This window comes from Mytilus edulis, chromosome 6, assembly GCF_963676685.1.
Source record: "Mytilus edulis chromosome 6, xbMytEdul2.2, whole genome shotgun sequence".
Lineage (NCBI taxonomy): Eukaryota > Metazoa > Mollusca > Bivalvia > Mytilida > Mytilidae > Mytilus > Mytilus edulis.
In genome coordinates, this window is record NC_092349.1 from 41221102 (window position 1) to 41240585 (window position 19484).

Sequence of the window (19484 nt, forward strand, 5' to 3'; positions counted from 1 at the left end):
AGATAAAATACATGCTTTCAATGGTCCTTACAATTCTGTTGACAGTTATGATTTTTCTACTCTGTACACTATACTTCCACACAATCTTATAAAGAAAAAGTTTTTGTATTTGATAAAATGGTCTTTCGAAAAATCTCATTGTAATTTTATTTGCTGTAACTCATTTAAGGCCTTTTTCTGTAACGAAAAAGGAAAGTATGCTAGATACACTTACTGGAAATGTGAAGATATGATTGAAGCTTTAAACTTTCTGCTTGATAACATTTATGTACGTTTCGGTGATAAAGTGTATCGTCAGGTAGTAGGTATTCCTATGGGCACCAACTGTGCCCCTTTAATAGCAGATTTATTTCTAAATTGCTATGAATCTCAGTTTATGACCAAACTCAGTAAAGACCCATCATTGTTACATTTGGTTGATACATTCAAAAATACCTACCGTTATCTGGATGATATTTTTTCGTTGAATAATCCAGAGTTCTCTAAATATACTTCAGAAATTTACCCAAACGAACTTACTTTAACTAAATCTAACATAAACAGCAGCAGTTGTCCTTTTCTAGATTTAGACATTTCAATTTCAAACGGGAAACTTCACACTAAAATTTACGACAAAAGAGACGATTTTTCATTTCCTATTGTTAATTTTCCTTTTTTAGACGGCGATGTGCCTTTGGCTCCATCATACGGTGTTTATATATCGCAACTCGTTCGGTTTGCCCGTGTGTGTTCTGATGTCATAGATTTTAACGAACGTAATCAATGCATCACTGGTAAATTGTTGTGTCAGGGATTTCGATACCATAAATTACTTAAAACTTTTACTAAATTCTTTCATAGATACAAAGATTTGATTAGTAAATTTGGCTATACCTGTCGAAAGCTTATTAAAAATGGTATTTCACATCCTAAATTTTATGGTAATATTGTACTTAAAGCGAGGAAATCACTATGTGATCCTTGTAAACTCATCGAACCTTTAAACAAACTTATAAGTAAGGGTTATCGTACCAATATTGTAATAAGATCTCTGAATATAGTTCACATTGGCACTAATATTGATATTGTCATTAGCAAATTAAAACATAACTAAATTTCATTATCTTTTGAGGCGAGATGTATAGAGACAAAGACACGTTAACTTTTATTTCTATAGAAGTCGCTCTTCACTATACTACTACCTGTCGATACATTTATTTTTGGCATTGCACAAGTCATGTCTTCTTTGACTATTAATGACGTTAAAATACTAAATCCCTGTGATGTGTTTTAGTCGATTTTAGTCTCTGATGCATGATTTTTTATTATTTATTGGTTTTGGCTTTTAACTAGCTGTCAGTAACTTTTCTTGTTAATTCGACCTGTTGATACTGTTTATAATGCTTTTTTGTTATTTTTTATTTATATGGATCTTGTCTGTACACCAGCTTTCATTATTTGTAATATCTTCAATTTTTCACTTATTCTTACAACATTTGTATAAACTTCAAGATTATAAAAAAACCGTTTTGTTTTTTTTCTAAAGTGAACATTGATTGGTTAAATATTTCTCAGTCATGTCCTGTGTTTGAATTTGTTTGTTAGCTTTTTGGTCATGAATGTTTGTCTCTAATATTTAATTAACTGTGCATTTGTATTCAGATATCGCAGATCAAATTTATTCGTTCATTGTTTAATCATACGTTTTTTGATTGAGTTAAGTCTGCCAATTGATATTTTATCGTATGTTTTTCTTTGTTGTGATGTTATGCTATTGTTTCAGAAAAAGGGAGAAGGTTTGGATCCATTAAAACGTTTAATCCCGCTGCAAATGTTTGCACCTGTCCTAAGTCAGGAATCTGATGTACAGTAGTTGTCGTTTGCTTATGTAATATATACGTGTTTCTCGTTTCTCGTTTTGTTTATATAGATTAGACCGTTGGTTTTCCCGTTTGAATGGTTTTACACTAGTAATTTTGGGGCCCTTTATAGCTTGTTGTTCGGTGTGAGCCAAGGATCCGTGTTGAAGGCCGTAATTTAACCTATAATGGTTTACTTTTTAAATTGTTATTTGTATGGAGAGTTGTCTCATTGGCACTCACACCACATCTTCCTATATCTATAAGTACCGAGTCGAATCCGATACCAATACCAATAGAAGGCCCCCATAATTCCTCCCCCTCATTATCATAAATCTCCGATTTTACAAATATATTTCAGTTATTTGTACCATATGAATCCCAATTTGAAATTTATGTTTTATCCGAATATACGTTCTTATATACTATCAATATGCCACTCGATTATATAGTGCTCGAAAATTCGATGTCGCGTGTATGTTCTAGTATAGTTTTACAATATGAAAATCATGACACTTTTATATGATAGTAAATACGATAGATATTGAACAAAGTAGGGGATATAACTATTTTTAAGCTACCTGCGGCTTTCAACAATGAGAAAACCCTATACGATGAATACATGTAGAAAGCCATACAAGGCCCTAGTATGTCAAAATGTGAAAACCGATAATTATGCAAAGTTACAATCAACGAAAAATAAATGATGACTGACAGCAAAACAACGACAAAACTGAATTACATGCTTCTGAACTGGGACAATCGCAAGTATATTTTATAAAATCCATTAGCGTGTAAAAGTTTCATTATTATTCAATTATTTATTTTACTGCATGTTATATATAGCCGGTTCTATTATTGAGTTTGTAATCTCATTTTAAACTGGTCTACATGTACTTAGATTGAATATTGGTTTTTATTTTACGTGTGTAGTATTTTCTCTTGTAAATTGTGATATAACCAAATGATTGTAATTAGCGATTCGTGTAGAAAATTTGTATTCTTCCCTCAGCGGAAACATATCTGACTTCGTAGCAACTCCGACTGCAATTGGTCAAATGCACTCACTGGACCTGCCAGCAATGTTATATGAAAATATAGGTTCCGTTAGTCAACATTGTCTCGGCATCGATTGTATTAACACAGTATATGACATGAAAAATGGTGAACGCATATCGTATATCCTTTCTACGCGGTAAGTATTACATTTGATGTTGGCTATTTTCAGTTGTTGAGTTGATAGTTTGAAATATGAATAAATTCGCGATGTTTAGCATCTGACACCTGTGTGAAAAAATGGGTATTCACAAACATGTCAAATCATTTAAGATGTAGGAACTGTTTCTATTTCTTTTATACAATGTCTTTGTTACAGTTCAATTAATAATGGAACTGTTTTACAACTATTAAAAAAAAACAATGCATATGCACAATTCTACAATACAATCGGAATTGATGCCTTAAAATTTGCGACGCTGCCAAATCAATTACAGTTACAAAAATGTTGCTTAAGAATTTCTCATACCGGTTTCAGTGTGTCAACATTGACGTACTTGCCAAATGAAAACAATTAGTCTTCAAGTTTTATGTCTTTTGATTTTAGTTCATTTAAATGTTTTGGAGTTTAGTATGACATCCATTTCACTGAACTCGTACACATCTGTATTTAGGGGCCAGCTGAGGCCTATTTCCGGGTACGGGATTTTCTCGCTGCATTGAAGACCCATTAATGGCCTTCTGTTGTTATCTGCACTTTCGTCGGGTTGTAGTCTCTTTTGGCATATTTTCAATTTCTATTCTCAATTTTATATAATACACAGACATTTTCGTCTTACAATATTATGTAAGAGCGAATCTGGACAACAAGGACATTTTGAGCTTATCATAAGATCGCGTTCGTTATTTGTCCGGCATCATTAACTTTCTTGATAATTTTACTTTAATATTCTTTGGTCAATCGGAAATGAACTTTATTATCTTAAGGACTATCAGTTCAACTATTGTTAAGGTCCTAAATTACAAAAGAGTGGAGAAAAATACCAGTTGGACATTCAAACTCATAAATAAATTAAAAAAACTGACAACACCATGGCTAAAAAGAAAAAGATAGACAAACTATAATACACAAGACACAACATAGAAAAGTAAAGACTAAGCAACACGAACCCCACCATATCTGGGGGTGATCTCAGGTGCTCCGAAAGGGTAAGCAGATCCTGCTCCACATGAAGCACCCGTCGTGTTGCTCATGTTATTACAAACTCAGTAAATAGTCTAATTAGGTAGGTCACATTCGTGGAAAGGGAACGGATTGTAGTTATGACTTACGGAACATATCCGATATCATCTGTGAAACGAGTATTCCGTAACGGTCAACCAACTCGTGATGGTGTCCTTAAAATTTACGAAGGGATGAACTAAACTTCCCCATTTGGAACTCTTGGTTTAATAGCTTCCATGTGAGTAGCAACCGTCTTTAAAGGAAATCATGATAGTAAATACAAGCCCGGGAATATCGTATCAATTGGAAGATATATATATATATATATATACTCCGTATGCAGGTGCTGATGGAATGTTGCTACATAGAAATGAAAAACTCACAATTGAGAAGCTGAAATCATCTCTTTTGTCGTAAAGTTTTGTTTTCAACCGACCCTCATTTTCAATTTTTAGTTGTAGGTCCCGATATGAGGCAGACTTAACTGCATCTGTTATATCCATTATCTCCAATCCTCCAATATGATAACTGTTACTTTAAAGCCGAAATAAGATCAATCGTGCACAATTATTTTTGTATGGCTATTCCTAAAATGATTAGTTCAGTATCAAGAAATTGTTGTGTCAAATGTCATTAAAGATCATACCCGTAGATAAGGGGTTCGGTCGATACCCCCTCCCCCTTTGAAAACAAATAAGCACTGTTAAAGTCAACGTTCTGTTCGAATTGTGACTGTTAAAGTCGAGTTCGTGAGTCCAAATACCCCCCCCCCCCCCACTCCCCCTTGAAAATTCCTGGCTACGGGCCTGAAGATATTCAAGAAAACTCACTTGATCACTACTTGACTTGATGACAGCGTATTGAATTAAAATGTTCATGTGCAAACTCATGTTTACTTTTTATACGCCCGTCCAAAATTTTTGACGGGACGTATTATGGTATACAAATGTTCCGGTGTCCTATAGCCATTCTTCCCCATGCCAATTTTTCCGGGGGGAAACTGGATCGATCCAATTTTTCCCCCCGGAAAAATTGTCATGATCCAACTTTTCCCCCTTAGTGGGATTGGGGGTAAACCAGGAAGATGTGGTATGGAAACTTACTGGCAGTTCAAAGGATTATGGTATTAGTATGGAGTATACAACTTGTAAAAAAATTAAAATAACAAAAGTAAGTTGTAAGTTGCCTGGTCAAAAGAATGCATGTAAATGTCACCATATTGAAGATTCGGACGATCAGACAAAATAATACCAAAAAAATGCAATTACAGACGACAAAAAAAATATAGACGGACTGATGAACATGAAGACAGACAGATTTAGATATAGACCGACTGGTAGACATGTAGACATACTGGTGGACACATGCACAGACTAGTAGAGATGTAGGCACACTAGTACTGGTGTAAACGTAAACTGACTTGTAAACATGTAGATAGATTAGTCAACACGGAGAAAGACGGACGGACCTGTAGACATAATATACATGTATGACATAGACGGACCGGTGAATATGAACTCAGACTGTTAAACATGCAGACAGACAAGTAGACACATAGACAGACCGATGAAAATGTAAACGAACTTTTGGAAATAGAACACATATCCTTTTGAGAATGTAAACCGGCTAAAGGACTACTTGAAAATAACTGGGGAAAATACAAACAGACGAGTGGACACATAGACAGGCTGATGACCATGTCGACATTGACAAAAACTATTTGTCAGCATAAAAATCTAATTCCAACTCTGTTTGATTTTCAGACTGATATAAATACTACCGGTATAGTGAAATTTATTCCATGGGGGAAAGATTGGCATGGGGGAAAAGTGACAATATGTATACGTATTGCCAAATTACCGCTGGGGAAGAATGTCAATGATCCACAATTTCCCTAGGGGAAGAATTGGTTTATGCCAGTTTTTTCCCCGGAAAAAACTGGCATGGGGGGAGAATGGCTATATAACACCGGCGTCCGTCTGTCCGTCTGTCCGTCTGTCCGGCGTAAACATGTTGCACCGTAACTTGAGAACTGCTTATCTAAATTTCATGAAACTTAATATAGTTGTTTCTTATGATGGCCAAACGATCTATATACTTTTTGGTGAAAATAGGATTAAAACTTTTTGAGTTACGGGACTTTATAACTAAAACAGGGGTATGTTTTTTTCACTGTATCTCAAAAACTATTTCTTATTATTGATTTAAACTTCACACATTTCTTTATTATATTAATCCAAAGATCTGTATACTTTCTGAGGATGATTCAAAATTTTATTTAAGAGTTATTTAGTTTTTTGTAAAAAAAAAAAAAAGGGGTTGGGTTTTCACATGTCGCGCAATATTTATTTAAAGAATTTATGTTATTGCTTAAAACTTTACACATTTCTTAGTTATATTAATCTAAAGATCTGTATACTTTTTGGTGATGATTCAAAATTTTATTTTGGAGTTATTGAGTTTTTTGTAAAAAAGAGGGGGGTTTTCACATGTTGCATCGTATCTTAAAAATCATTAATGACTATTGCTCAAAACTTTACACACTTCTAGTTATATTAATCTGAAGATCTGTATATTTTTGGTGACGATTAAAACATTTTATTTTAGAGTTATTGAGTATTTGTAAAAGAAGGATTTTTTTCACATGTCGCGCCGTATCTCAGAAACTATTTATGATTATTGCATAAAACGTCTCACACAAGACGAAGGGCGTATAATGCGCTCATGGCGCAGCTGTTTATTGTATTTTCTTCTAGTGGTGATTGTGTGAGTTGCTATGAAATGTTTAGGGATGAAATATTTCCAAACGAGATATGCTATTTTCGGAAAACATTATTTTAGCAGAAGTATACAGAAATATTACAAGGAATTTCTCCTGAACGACTGCGAACATGTTGTTTTCTCAAGAGAGATTTTATTAAAATTTTGCAGCTCTGAAAGTTGCAGGCCATTCTATCTCTATGTTATATAATCTTGTGCGTTCAACAATCAATCATTCATCCATTAATCCTTTTCAATTTCTGAACCATCTTGACCTTTTTGAACAGTAGAAAAAAACACTAAGTAATGGTAAAGATGTTCATTGAGTTTAACTTATCCCTTGACTAAAAGGTTATACAGACGATAGTTTTATCATGATATTAAATAAACTCATTATAGATACCAGGATTGCAATTTTATATTTGCGCCAAACTCGCGTTTCGTCTGTACAAAAGACTCATCAGCGACGATCGAATAAAAAAATGTTAAAGGCCAAATAACGAACGAGGTTAAAGAGCATTGAGGACCAAAAATCCCTAAAATTTTTGCCAAATACAGCTAAGGTAATAAAACAATATTCTCTGGTTGTTAATGTTCAGTTACATCGTCTGAAGTAGCACCACTTTCATAAATAAAAGATCATGTTGAAATGATCAAACACTACGTTCTATCAGCGGGTTCTTAATATGATGTATCTGTTTGAACTATTATAGTAACAGAAGTTACAGAAGTTAAGCATATGGTATACCTATAATGTTTGATTACCAATAAAACTTGATTTCAATCTGAAGTAATAGATATAAACATCAATAACAAAAAACATAAGTGCATTACTGTTTGTGATATAATCTAATTTTGATATAAATTAACAAAGTCTTAAGAGTTCGGAACGACAACCGAATTTCACATGTTGTTTATCCTTAAGTAATCTATTGATCTGATCAATACAAGCTTTAATCTTCTATAAAATAATTACATTACGGTAATTCCTTGACGTATATGTAATGTAAACTCGTTTTGCTGTCTTTGTCATTCCTTGGACCTCGTTTTTCTCTGGAATGAATGCCAACTGGCGTTCGAGACATATTTTATAGCAATATGTTAAATTTTTTAACATCAGATAACATTTTCTTCTCTACTACTCAATATTAAATATTTAAGGATACGCATACGGAATAAATGGTTTGTATGTTAAAAGAATTATTCAAACTTCCGCGAGTGTAAGAAATTCCGTATGTCCGACGTTTTAATAAGGGGATTGGACCTAGGGGTTGACTAGGTATATGCCTATAGTCAATCTGGACTTGAACATCTCGGTAGTCACTCATTTGTAAGAATATTAGGTCATATCTGGGCAGTATATGTACGTTAAAAGCGATCGATTTTGTAAGGAAAGTGCTGCACGCAAATGTCAATCTTCATAACGCTTGAAAAGATCCGTATTTGCCTGTTATACTTAACAGAATGTCTACTCTATGTAATACCCAGTCAGGATTCTACTTCGTCAAAATTATCTCCCCATTACGCCAGTTCATTTTCACAATCGTAGAAATGGAAGCCATTGTAGGGATAACGCGCTGCCAATTTTGCTCTCGGAAACCGATAAGTTTATCCACATTGCACCATTACGTATAATATATACATATTCTACTCCCATGATTAATACCAACAAAAGCAGATACTACAGGGAGGATTGCATTTAACTGAGTAAAGTATAATAGAATAGAAAAGAAAGGACATGGAGTATCAATCCTTGACACACAAAAAATCGGTATATCTACAGGGAAGTATATTTTAGGAAGTAATATCCGTAGTTTGATTTAAAGTTCATCATATGGAATTGAAAAATATTGCCGTGTTTACACCTCAAAACTTACTATAAGTACAGACAAACTGGTTCATCTAAGAAAGTTTTAAGGCATGGCAGGAACTAAATATATATAAGTTATATGTAGTATATGTTTCAGAAAATTAAAAACTTACCTGAATTTTGATGTCCAGTTTTTTCCAGTCTGCAGAAGATAGCAAAATAAACAAACCTCTTTCCCAACTTAGTTTAGTTTGGCACCTTCTGCAGGAACGAAACAATATACTGGATAGCAAACTCTAGTAAAGTTAATAATTTTCTAAAAAAAAAAAAAATGCATTTAAATATATATATCTAGTTCCTGTCGTCCCTTAAAACTTTTGCAGGTGCATAGGTTTGTCTGTACTCAGAGTAACATGTGTGGGGTAAATACGTCCATATTAGTCAAAAGGTTATGATGAACCGTAAAAGACTTACATTTGAAGTTTAAATTGACTTCTGGTATTGTATTGTATTAAAACACAATGTCTTATTTGCTTTTAAACTTTGATATCTGTTTATTCTTTAGTTGACTGGCAAGATGAAGCAGATGAGCGGAAAGCCAGGAGAGGCAATTATAGAAGCTGCCATTGAAGAAAACGCTGATATGATTGTGGTAGGGACACGTGGTCTAGGCAAAGTGAAACGTACATTCCTTGGAAGTGTTAGTGACTATTGTGTACATCATTCTCCTGTTCCAGTTCTTGTCTGTAAAAGAGACCACCATAAGCATGATAAACATCATAAACATCATAAGAATGACGAACACACAGATGATGAGCAGCCCGATGATAACATTGGTGATATTCATTGACAGAATTGGCATATTCCGATATCATACAAATATCTTATCCCCAATACAAATGCGCATGTTCATGTGTAGTTTAGTATATATTGCGTATCATGTGTATTCTTATGTGTCATGCCCCTGATTAGCAAGAAAAGTTAATAATGAAAAATATAGATATACCTTAACGAACAATGTATCATAATTTTCATTGAGACAATGTTATATTTCCACACAATTAACATGCTTAAAACAAATTCACCGTCCAAGGTATAAAAATTTACAATCGAAAAAAATCGTCGACTTGTTGCAAATACTTTTTTATACAGTTTACCGTGTGAACAGTTGAATAAATGATTTAAGATACACAGTAAACAAAACAAAACTATCAAATGTTTCTATAACCTTTATATATAGTTCACACAAAGTTATATACATCTACATTGCGCAACGTGCCTAAAACCTCACATTACGTTTTTTTCAAATTTTCTGCACTAACGAGGCACTTTTTCTAAACATTTTACTTTTACCCCAAAAAAATGTAAAATCAAAAAATACTGAACTCAGAGGAAAATAAAATCGGAAAGTCCCTAATCCCATGGCAAACATCAAATGACAAAACATATTCCTGACCTGGTACAGGCATTTTCAAATGTAGAAAATGGTGAATCAAACCTGGTTTTATAGCGCTAAACCTCTCACTTTGTTGACAGTCTCATCAAATTCCGTTATATTTACAATGATGCGTGAACTAAACAGACATAATAAATAAAATAGTCAAAATATGGGTACAGCAGTCATCATCGTGTAACAATTTTAAAAGAAACAATTTAACAGAACACAAAAACATCTATCTACAAACATTTTCATTGCTTCGCGTGTCTGACGTCAGAAAATTTAAACGTCACATATTTTTGTTGTTCAATGTTTATGCAAACAATTTTAAAATTTCACTTGGGCAATGTAAGCATACAGGGTAAACATTTTTTTAAGTACTCATGACAGAAAGAAAATCAGTATATCAAGTTATACGAGTAAGACTACATACAATGCATTTACATCATATTTACATGGAAGTTTCATTTTAAATTTTCTTATGAAGTTCAAAGCCCTATATTTATAATTATTATTTTATAAAGAGGAATATATGAAGTGTTGTCATAGAAGATACATTCAAATGTTTGCATGTTAAGGTTTCATCTTCCAAACTTTAACATAGCTAATTTTCATGGCAGTCTCTTCATCACCATCACCATCTCGATTCTGATTCCACGTTGGATACCAAACCTCTTTTGCACTCCAGAAATCTCTTGTCGCGTAGTCTGACCTATCCTGCCAAGGTTTTGGATACGGATAGTTCAACCATTCGTCCTTAAAATGTGGATATCCACCCACACCTACGTCTAACACTAAATAAAACTAAATGGAAAAAAAAACAGTAGTAAAATCTTTTGTTTTTGACAATTTTTACAGCCTTGACAAGAAACAATTACGAAAATAAAATGCATGTCATACAGAAAATGAAGTTTTCAGCAGTGAATTTGAGAAATCCGGAGGCGACAACACCGTTTATTATGTAAGATGAATAGTATATAAATTTCGATCTAAAGTATAAAAACATAATACTTAGTAAAAATATTGTTTAAAAATTACACATTTTATAAGCGGGACTGATAAAAATGTCAGAAAACGGATATTGTTTCTTTTTATAAAACTTACAATTATAAGACAAAGGAATGTATTGCTCTACCCTCTTGTCTATACTTTTGTCCTATTCGGTTGTATCAGCTTTTAAACGTTTGTAATCACGTTTTGGGTTTAAAAGTATTTTGGAACCGAGCATCAATAAAGAGACATGATTGTCAAAACGCGTATTTTGGGTTCTAAAATATATTACGTTTAATCTTATTCTAATTCAATTCTGATTCAAATATTGATGCTATTGTCACATTGCTTTTAAAGTCAATATAAACAGCTGCAATGAATAGCAATTGACAAAACCTGTTCAGCTCCTTTTACAAAGCGAAAATTGTAGCCAGTAAATTGTATTTTTGGTTATCTGAGCATGAGAATTGAAGATACATTAGCCGAACATAAATATTTATTATTCCAGAGTCCCAGACACTTCATAAGTTAACAGTTGTCCAACTTATTCTACGTGTTTTGAGTGATAGTATTTCGTAGTGGCCAACACAAAGTAAAATCACAAAGATACTGAACTCCGTGGAAAATTCAAAACGGAAAGTCCCTAATCAAATGGCATAATCAAAAGCTCAAACATCAAACGAAGGGATAACAACTGTCATATTCCGGACTTGGCATTTTTTATTAAATGTTTTTTTGTGATTACGAAAATTATTTTTGATCTTTGACCTTTTTTGACTTACAATCATGTTGATTGCTGCCAAAAGTAGATTTTTTCCTAAAATTGAACGCTTGATTCAGGGAAAAGGAATATACATGTAGGTGATTATTCAGTTATACTCTTTTGTAAAAACTCACCATAGATAACTGGCCTATACAAAACGCGCGTTTCGTCTATACGCGATTGTATTAACATTTGTTATTTAACAGAACCCCTACATTCTCCTGACGTCAGAATATATTTGCATAGTAATTTCCAAAATGAAAGGTACACATTTAAAGACTAACTAATCGATTCAATAGACTACAATGTATTGTTAAATATGACGTGGCTCTGTTCTTATACATCCAGTCATTGTGTTATTGTGCTATGGTAAAATTGTATATACTTGTCTTTCATTTTTGCTAATGCGCTTTGTCTATATACCCTTTTGTGTTTCTTTGTTACATATGACGTAGATCTGTACTTGTACTTCTACTTTTAACACAACCATGGTAACGATAAGTTTTTATAATTGTACCTCTTGGTCGAACGGCGCCATTTTCGAGCCACCACAAGTTTGTTGCCATGGGTTTGTCAATCCATATGTTTTGTTGAATTCTCCAATTCTCCAAAAACCTCTTTCACTTGGATGGACTTTTAAAATCTCTTCACCATCTACTTCAAATCTAAAACATTAAGCAAATCACATTGTTATGAGCCTATAGCTTTACAATTGCACATTTGTCAATGTGTCGCTAATTAAGTCGACAAAGTAATTCCAGCCATCATTGTCATCTTTAAAATAGGTAGATATGGTATGACTGCATATGAGACAACTAACAAATTGAAGTGGATGTAAGCAAAAGGAGATATGTCATGATTTACAATGAAACATATTTCTAGTTTCTCGAATACATTTTAATACCATTTGTGTTGAGTCTACTTGTATAAAAAGTCCTTCAAATTAAGGAAAACATTGAATGCTTGCAGATCTTGGAATTAGTGCATTACACACCACTTAAATCTTTAAAACCATTCGAAATTCATAGAAAAGTATAAAAAAAAAAACATGGGATATCAATTTCGTTTTGGTATAACAAGTTTTACCAGATGATTTGGAAGTATTATCTGTGTAGACATATCACGCGCTAAAACTGTAGAATTAAATACACCGATGTCATGTTGCATCCACAAACAACAGCGTGCAAAGGAATCGTAACTATCAATTTCGTTTCGGTATACCATATGGAAAGTTTTGTTACAAAAATAACAGAGCACTTAATGTTAGAAAATACAAATAAAATCAAAAACCCAACACATTTAGAGAATGCTAGATGCCATTTAAATCCATTTAAATGCTTTAGAGAATTTCAACATTTGCTTTAAAGCAACATACAGCTTAATTTTAATAGACTCTCTGGAGTTTATCTTTTAAATTCGTTAGTGTGTTATTTGATAATACATCTGTGTATTTCTTTGTTCAAGATATAGCGTTCTGATACCTGATGTCCTGCTCGTTCCACTCCACTGCAAATTTATGAAATCTGTCAGCAAATGTTTCTGATGTTAAAAATCTACAAATCAAATACTAGTACTATTATTTTTCCCAAAAAAAGGAAATCAATATTATTACAAGCATTTTAAGCTTTCCTTTTGTTGTTGTGTGAATTCAATGGAAAAGATAAAAATTGAGAAATAATTCATGCAATAATACTTGCAATTTTAAGCACAAACTAAAGGATTGCCAACTCTGATAATACGTTTTGTATAAAGGCATGATGGCGTTGGGGTTTTTTTTATGTAGGGAGACCTTTAATTATCGAATCACATGTTGCTTGAAAACAATGTCCCAGTGATCAGGTATAAATCAGCCAGAGATGAAATTCATGTAAATAATCCGTTTTTACTTACTTATCTGCACGAGCCTTTGCCTCTCCATCGTACTGTTTACTTGGTCCATAGTGAAGTGAACTGCTCATACTATTTATACCTCTGTTTTTACCTCTCTTGTCTGTGTAATTTGTATTACCTGTTTATCAATTAAGAAATATAAGTACTTGATTGCAAATAGAAAGAGATGTAAATCAATAGAAAATATATTAAAAAGATTTTAAGTACACATTGAAAATTAAGAATTATACAATTGAACACTTAGAATAAACAAAAAATACACAACAATTATAACAATGAAAAACATACTGAGAATATGGTATCAACGAATAACTGATAATATATAGACAGTAAATAAAATAAAAGCGTTCTGAGCTATGGGTATAAAAGGTCAAATAGATCTCTCACAATTACTCTAAGGTGACTACAGTTCACTTCATGTTGTTTTATCAAAACCCACCCTTATGAAGATAATGAGTTATTGGCGTATACAATGTTCGCACACAACTCGGTGTGTTATTTTCAATTTTAGTTGTTATATTATTTTTTTTTAATCTCAGATTGTAATTTTTCTATTCTCGCTGTTTATGCTTTGCCTTCTTTTTTTTTTTTATTACAGTGCGTTTTTCTTTTTAACTAATTATGAAATTTCATTAGAACTGAGTGTGATTTTTTTTTATCTCAGTATGTTTCTTTTTCGAAATACTTTTTTAAAATAGTTCTGTAGAGAACAACTTGTAAAAGAAAAATGGCGAAAATCATCAAAGGGATATTCAAAATCATTAGTCGAAAGCAACTGACACGACATTAAACGATAAAATTGTTTACAAAACACAACATAGAAAATTAAAGCCCCATCAGATCTCAGTTGCGACGGATAATTAAGCATATCTTGCTCTATTTATACCACCCTTCGTGTTTGTCATTTTATTCAAACATTTATATAAGTTTGATTTGCTGGTCCACATTCGAGAACAAGAGGACGGAAATGTGGTTACGACAATTTAAACATAAACGTCGTCATCTGCGAAACAGATATGCCATGTTATAGTACTAAAATTCAACAAAAGAATTAAATGGTGTATGTTAAATATCAGTTTTTGTGAACTCTATACTAACTTTAGTTTTAAAGATTTTAGCACATCAATGCGATTAACTTTTCTTTTAGTTGTGACACTTAAGTCAAATGAAACCTCAAATTAAAAAAAAAAGTAGTATGTGTTTTACAATAAAATAAGTGTACGTTAGCTTTCTTGTAAAGTTACTCATACAAGTGAGAGGTTTAGCTAGCTAGAAAACCAGGTTTCATCCATCATTTTCTATATAAGAAAACGTCTGTACCAAGTCAGGAATATGACAATTGCTATCCATTCGTTTCATGTGTTTGAGTTTTTGATTTTACCATTTGATTTGGGACTTTCTGTTTTGAATTTTCCTCGGATTATTTTTTTATTTTACTTTTTACATAATTTAATGAAATGTATTTTCATAAACATTTCTTGAAAAGAACATCTGACGAAAATGCTTTGACGGTATTTATATACAAAAAAAATGTTAACTAGCCGAATGTAATCGAAAATCGCGGGTAACCAAATACAAACAATTATCAAATTAAATTATGATAATGTTAACCTCTAGTTCGTGTTTGATTACACATTTTGCATGATACTATATTTTTTGGTAACATTAAAATTTGGCCCCATTATTACCTCTTGTTTCAACAATATCAATTTCCCCCGACGTTGGCCAATCTCCATAAGTATTCGATACAGGTAACAATTTAATACCTATTTAGAGATGATATAAAATGCTATTTATTAACAGAAGGAAGAACACATATATTTATATGGCAAATAGAAACCTTAACATTGAATAAATCATGAAATTTCTATTTTTGATATTTTTTTAATTAATCTGTCCAAACCCTAAAGTTTTCATTGTTTGAAAATATTCTAAAATAATGTATCCTGTCTAAAACTAACATTTATCAGATGATATACATATGTAACTATCACGTGGAATGCTTTATGAATTAAGTGTGATTGTATATGGTTGTAAATTCGTCTTTGTTAATTTCGGAATGTTTGCTGCTCAAATTCAACATAAAAAGAGTTCTACTATTCTTATAGTTATTCATTGGAATATGGTCAAATAAATAGGTTCAATGGCAGCGGTAAAACTGTTCCTGGATATTCAGTGGTTGTTGTTTGTTGATGTGGTTCATAAGTGTTTGTCGTTTCACGTTTTTTCTATACAGAGTATACCGTTGGTTTTCCTGTTTGAATGGCTCTACACTAGTCATTTGGGGCCCTTTAAAGCTTCCTGTAACCAAGGCTCCGTGTTGAAGACCGTTCTTTTACATATAATGATTTTTTTTACTGTTACAAATTGTGACTTGGATGGAGACTTGTTTCATTGAAACTCATACCACATCTTTTTATATCTATCGCTAGATTATGGCTGTGATGAACTTTGACCGTTTACCAAAAATAATAACTTTTTTTTCAATTGTGATAATTCTGTGTAATCAATACTTGTTGGATATTTATTAAAGATATTTTAAATTTCCATTTTGAAAAATAGAAAATAAATCATATTTTCTAGGAAACCAAAAAGGAAGTATCCTTTCTGGTTACCCACCAGCAAATATCCAATCTCCTTTTGGCATTTTGGCCTCAACTTCAACTCTTCCATATTTCATTGTAAATCCATTTTTGCTCTTCAAACGAGCGGATCTAATTGGATTTATTGGATGTGAAGCAGATCCCTTTCTTCTGCAACCATAATATGCATTTGTGGTGCATCCTTCATCTATAAATGTCAAATAAATATGTTACTTCCTAAAGAAATCATTTGAAAAGAAAGAGTCTGTGTGTTTGTTTTATAGATATAAGCAATTGAAAATTTGGCGAGAAATGATTCTCTTTAGAGTTTCAATCTATTTAGTATTGGCACCTTTTATCTGTCAAAAACAGTTAATAAATAACATGGTTTTTATAAGATTTCCAGATATGGCTTATTAAACTACATGTAGATAAATAAGAAAAAGAAAAGGAGGGGGTTGGCGGGCAATTTTTTAATGGCACTAAATGGATAAAACCAGACGATTACGAATATCTCTAAAGCAAGAGGAGGAAACATCCTTAACATGATTAATATAAAGATTTTTTTCGTTGATAAGCTTTCAGGTAAAATTGTCCATATTGGCCATAATTTGTATGTTACTTAAAGAAATAAGCACGTATTTGAGTACTTAAACATCTTTGCCTTTACATGGATGAAGTTCATAAAGTTTCATATTCAATTGAAGTTACGAATTGAACTTGACCGTTTTAAAACCTCGGTCACACCTTACCGGATAGCTCGAACGGACGCCTAACGGATAACATTTTTTCAATCTATTCATGTCCGTTAGACGTCCGTTGTTATCCGTTAGACGTCCGTCCATATCCGTTGCATGTCCGTTAAGCGTACGTCTTATCCGTCGACGTCCGTTCTGTCCAGTGGAAAATTTTGAGCATGTTCAAACTTTGAACGGACGTCCAAAGGATAAAATGTCCGTTGAACGTCCGTTTGGCGTCCGTTTTGTACGGTACTCGTCCGTTTCGTTTCCGTTTTATATCCGTTACGTGTCCGTTATACATCCGTTGGAGGTCTGGAAGATAAATTCACAAACGGACTTCTACCGGACGTTTAACGTATAAAACGGATGTTGAACGGATAAGAAACGGACTTCTACCGGACGTATAACGGATAAAACAGATGATGAACGGATCTGAAACGGATAAATGCCAATTGAAAATTTCGCGTGAGAAATGCCAATTATTGGTATGTCAGATTTCATGATTCATAATCGATCTTAGAATATAGGCACGTCTTCACAATCAAGCAGGTCTTATGCAGGCCAATCACTGCCCTTTGGCGGAATTTTGAAGAACAAACCAAAACCATTTACACAGAAACATTTTGAATATTTATGCGATTTACATGTATTATTACTGTCGCCTTTGATTTTTTCCGTAAATCTTGTTCATCCGTTTAATCTGGTACGCTTCCGTTAGATGTCCGTTTTATGCGGTACTCGTCCGTTGGATGTACGTTCGACATCCGTTCTGTCCGGTACGTTTCCGTTTCTCGTACGTTGCATATCCAGTGTGTGTCCGTTATGCATCCGTTACACGTCCGTTTTATTCGTTCAGTACATCAACGGACTCCCAACGGATAACAATTTTGTCAACGGACAACTTTTATTTTCATCCGTTAGGCGTCCGTTCGTGCTATCCGGTAAGGTGTGACCGAGGCTTAAACCATTATTATCAATACCAAATCAAAACATAACTTCAATTTCGTATGGCATGGTATTGGTTGCAAAATTTGATATTTTTCATTTAAATGCAATATTTCTTATTTAATTGATATATTTCTTCATTTCAATGGTATATTTTTTCATTTGAATGGTATGTTTTTTCATTTAAATGCAAAAACAATTATTCAAATGGTATAATTTTTCATTTAAATGGTATAGTTTTTCATTCAAATGGTATAATTTTCATTCAAATGCAATATTTTTTATTCAATTGGTATAAATTGGCATTTGAATGCAATATTTTGTATTCAATTGGTATAGTAGTGTTTTTTATTTAAATGCAAAAGTTGCATTATGGGAAATGCTTTGACGTCATAAGGTCAAATTAACAACAACGTTTGAGATTGGTTGGTAATAGTTGGGATTTCTCCCCTTTCTTTCTAAACATGGGTGACCAAGAATTAAAAACGCGTCAGAAATCAATATCGCCCCGCTAACTAAATCTGGCGTTCGTGAATGAATGAATGAATGAATTTTATTTCTCATAAACTACAAATTACATAGTTACAGAGAATATATAAACAATTACATTAAATATTGAAGCACATGTGAACAATACAAACATAAACATTAAATTACAAACTAACCAGGAGGAGTGACCCTCACATTTATAATTTTTATAAATCTACAAAGTTTTTCAAAAACAATATAATTATTATTCGTACGAGTCTTGCACTGGCTGTTATAATCTTGTGGTCATAACTAGTATATTTCTATTGGAAAAATTTCGATGGTCAAAGCGTTCGGTTCACTTTTCAAAACCGTTCTTCTATATTGTTGTATATGCAATTGTATTTTTAAATAGATTAGACACCGTTGGTTTCCCCGTTTGAATTGTTTAACACTAGTCATTTTTTTTTGGGGGGGGGGGGGGCTTTATAGCTTGCTGTTCGGTTTGAGCCAAGGCTCCATGTTGAAGACCGTACTTTGAACTATAATGGTTTACATTTGTACAAATAAAAAATTGTTATTTTCATTGTACTGTTACACCACTGTCCAGCTTTGGGATGGGTTGAGTACTCAGAAACATGTTGCTGTACTGTTACGCCGCTGTCCCAGAGTAGTGGGGATTGAGATCCCACTAACATGTTTAACCCCGCCACAATGTGTATGTATGTGCTTGTCCCAAGTCAGGAGCCTGTAATTCAGTGGTTGGCGTTTGTTGCTTTGTTATACATATTTGTGTTTCGTATTTTTTTTTTTGTACTTTAGTTAGGCCATTAGTTTTCTCGATTGAATTGTTTTACATTTGTGATTACGGGGCCTTTTATAGCTGACTATGCGTTGTAGGCTTTGCTTATTGTCAAAGGCCGTACGTTGACTTATAGCTGTTGATTTCTGTGTCATTTGGTCTCATGTGCAGAGTTGTCTCATTTGCAATCATACCACATCTTCGTTTTTATATCAACCCGGCTATATTCTTTATTTG

The 19484-nt window shown here is 33.0% G+C and overlaps 2 protein-coding genes across 3 annotated transcripts in view; one reads left to right on the forward strand and one right to left on the reverse strand.

Moving 5' to 3' along the window:
- LOC139527658 (universal stress protein in QAH/OAS sulfhydrylase 3'region-like) overlaps nt 1–9647 on the forward strand; it is a 34442-nt gene extending 24795 nt beyond the window's left edge. For both annotated transcript variants that reach the window (XM_071323203.1, XM_071323202.1), the window contains exon 4: nt 9195–9647. In XM_071323203.1, the coding sequence (XP_071179304.1) occupies nt 9195–9479 (285 nt within the window). In that variant the 3' untranslated portion in view covers nt 9480–9647. The remainder of the gene's footprint in view (nt 1–9194) is intronic.
- Nucleotides 9648–9843: 196 nt separating this feature from the next.
- LOC139527653 (uncharacterized) overlaps nt 9844–19484 on the reverse strand; it is a 54810-nt gene continuing 45169 nt past the window's right edge. Inside the window, exons 20-25 of the mRNA XM_071323185.1 lie at nt 16330–16500; nt 15399–15476; nt 13711–13828; nt 13302–13373; nt 12338–12485; nt 9844–10871 (exon numbers count right to left, since the gene is read on the reverse strand). Of these exons, the coding sequence (XP_071179286.1) occupies nt 10641–10871; nt 12338–12485; nt 13302–13373; nt 13711–13828; nt 15399–15476; nt 16330–16500 (818 nt within the window). The 3' untranslated portion in view covers nt 9844–10640. The remainder of the gene's footprint in view (nt 10872–12337; nt 12486–13301; nt 13374–13710; nt 13829–15398; nt 15477–16329; nt 16501–19484) is intronic.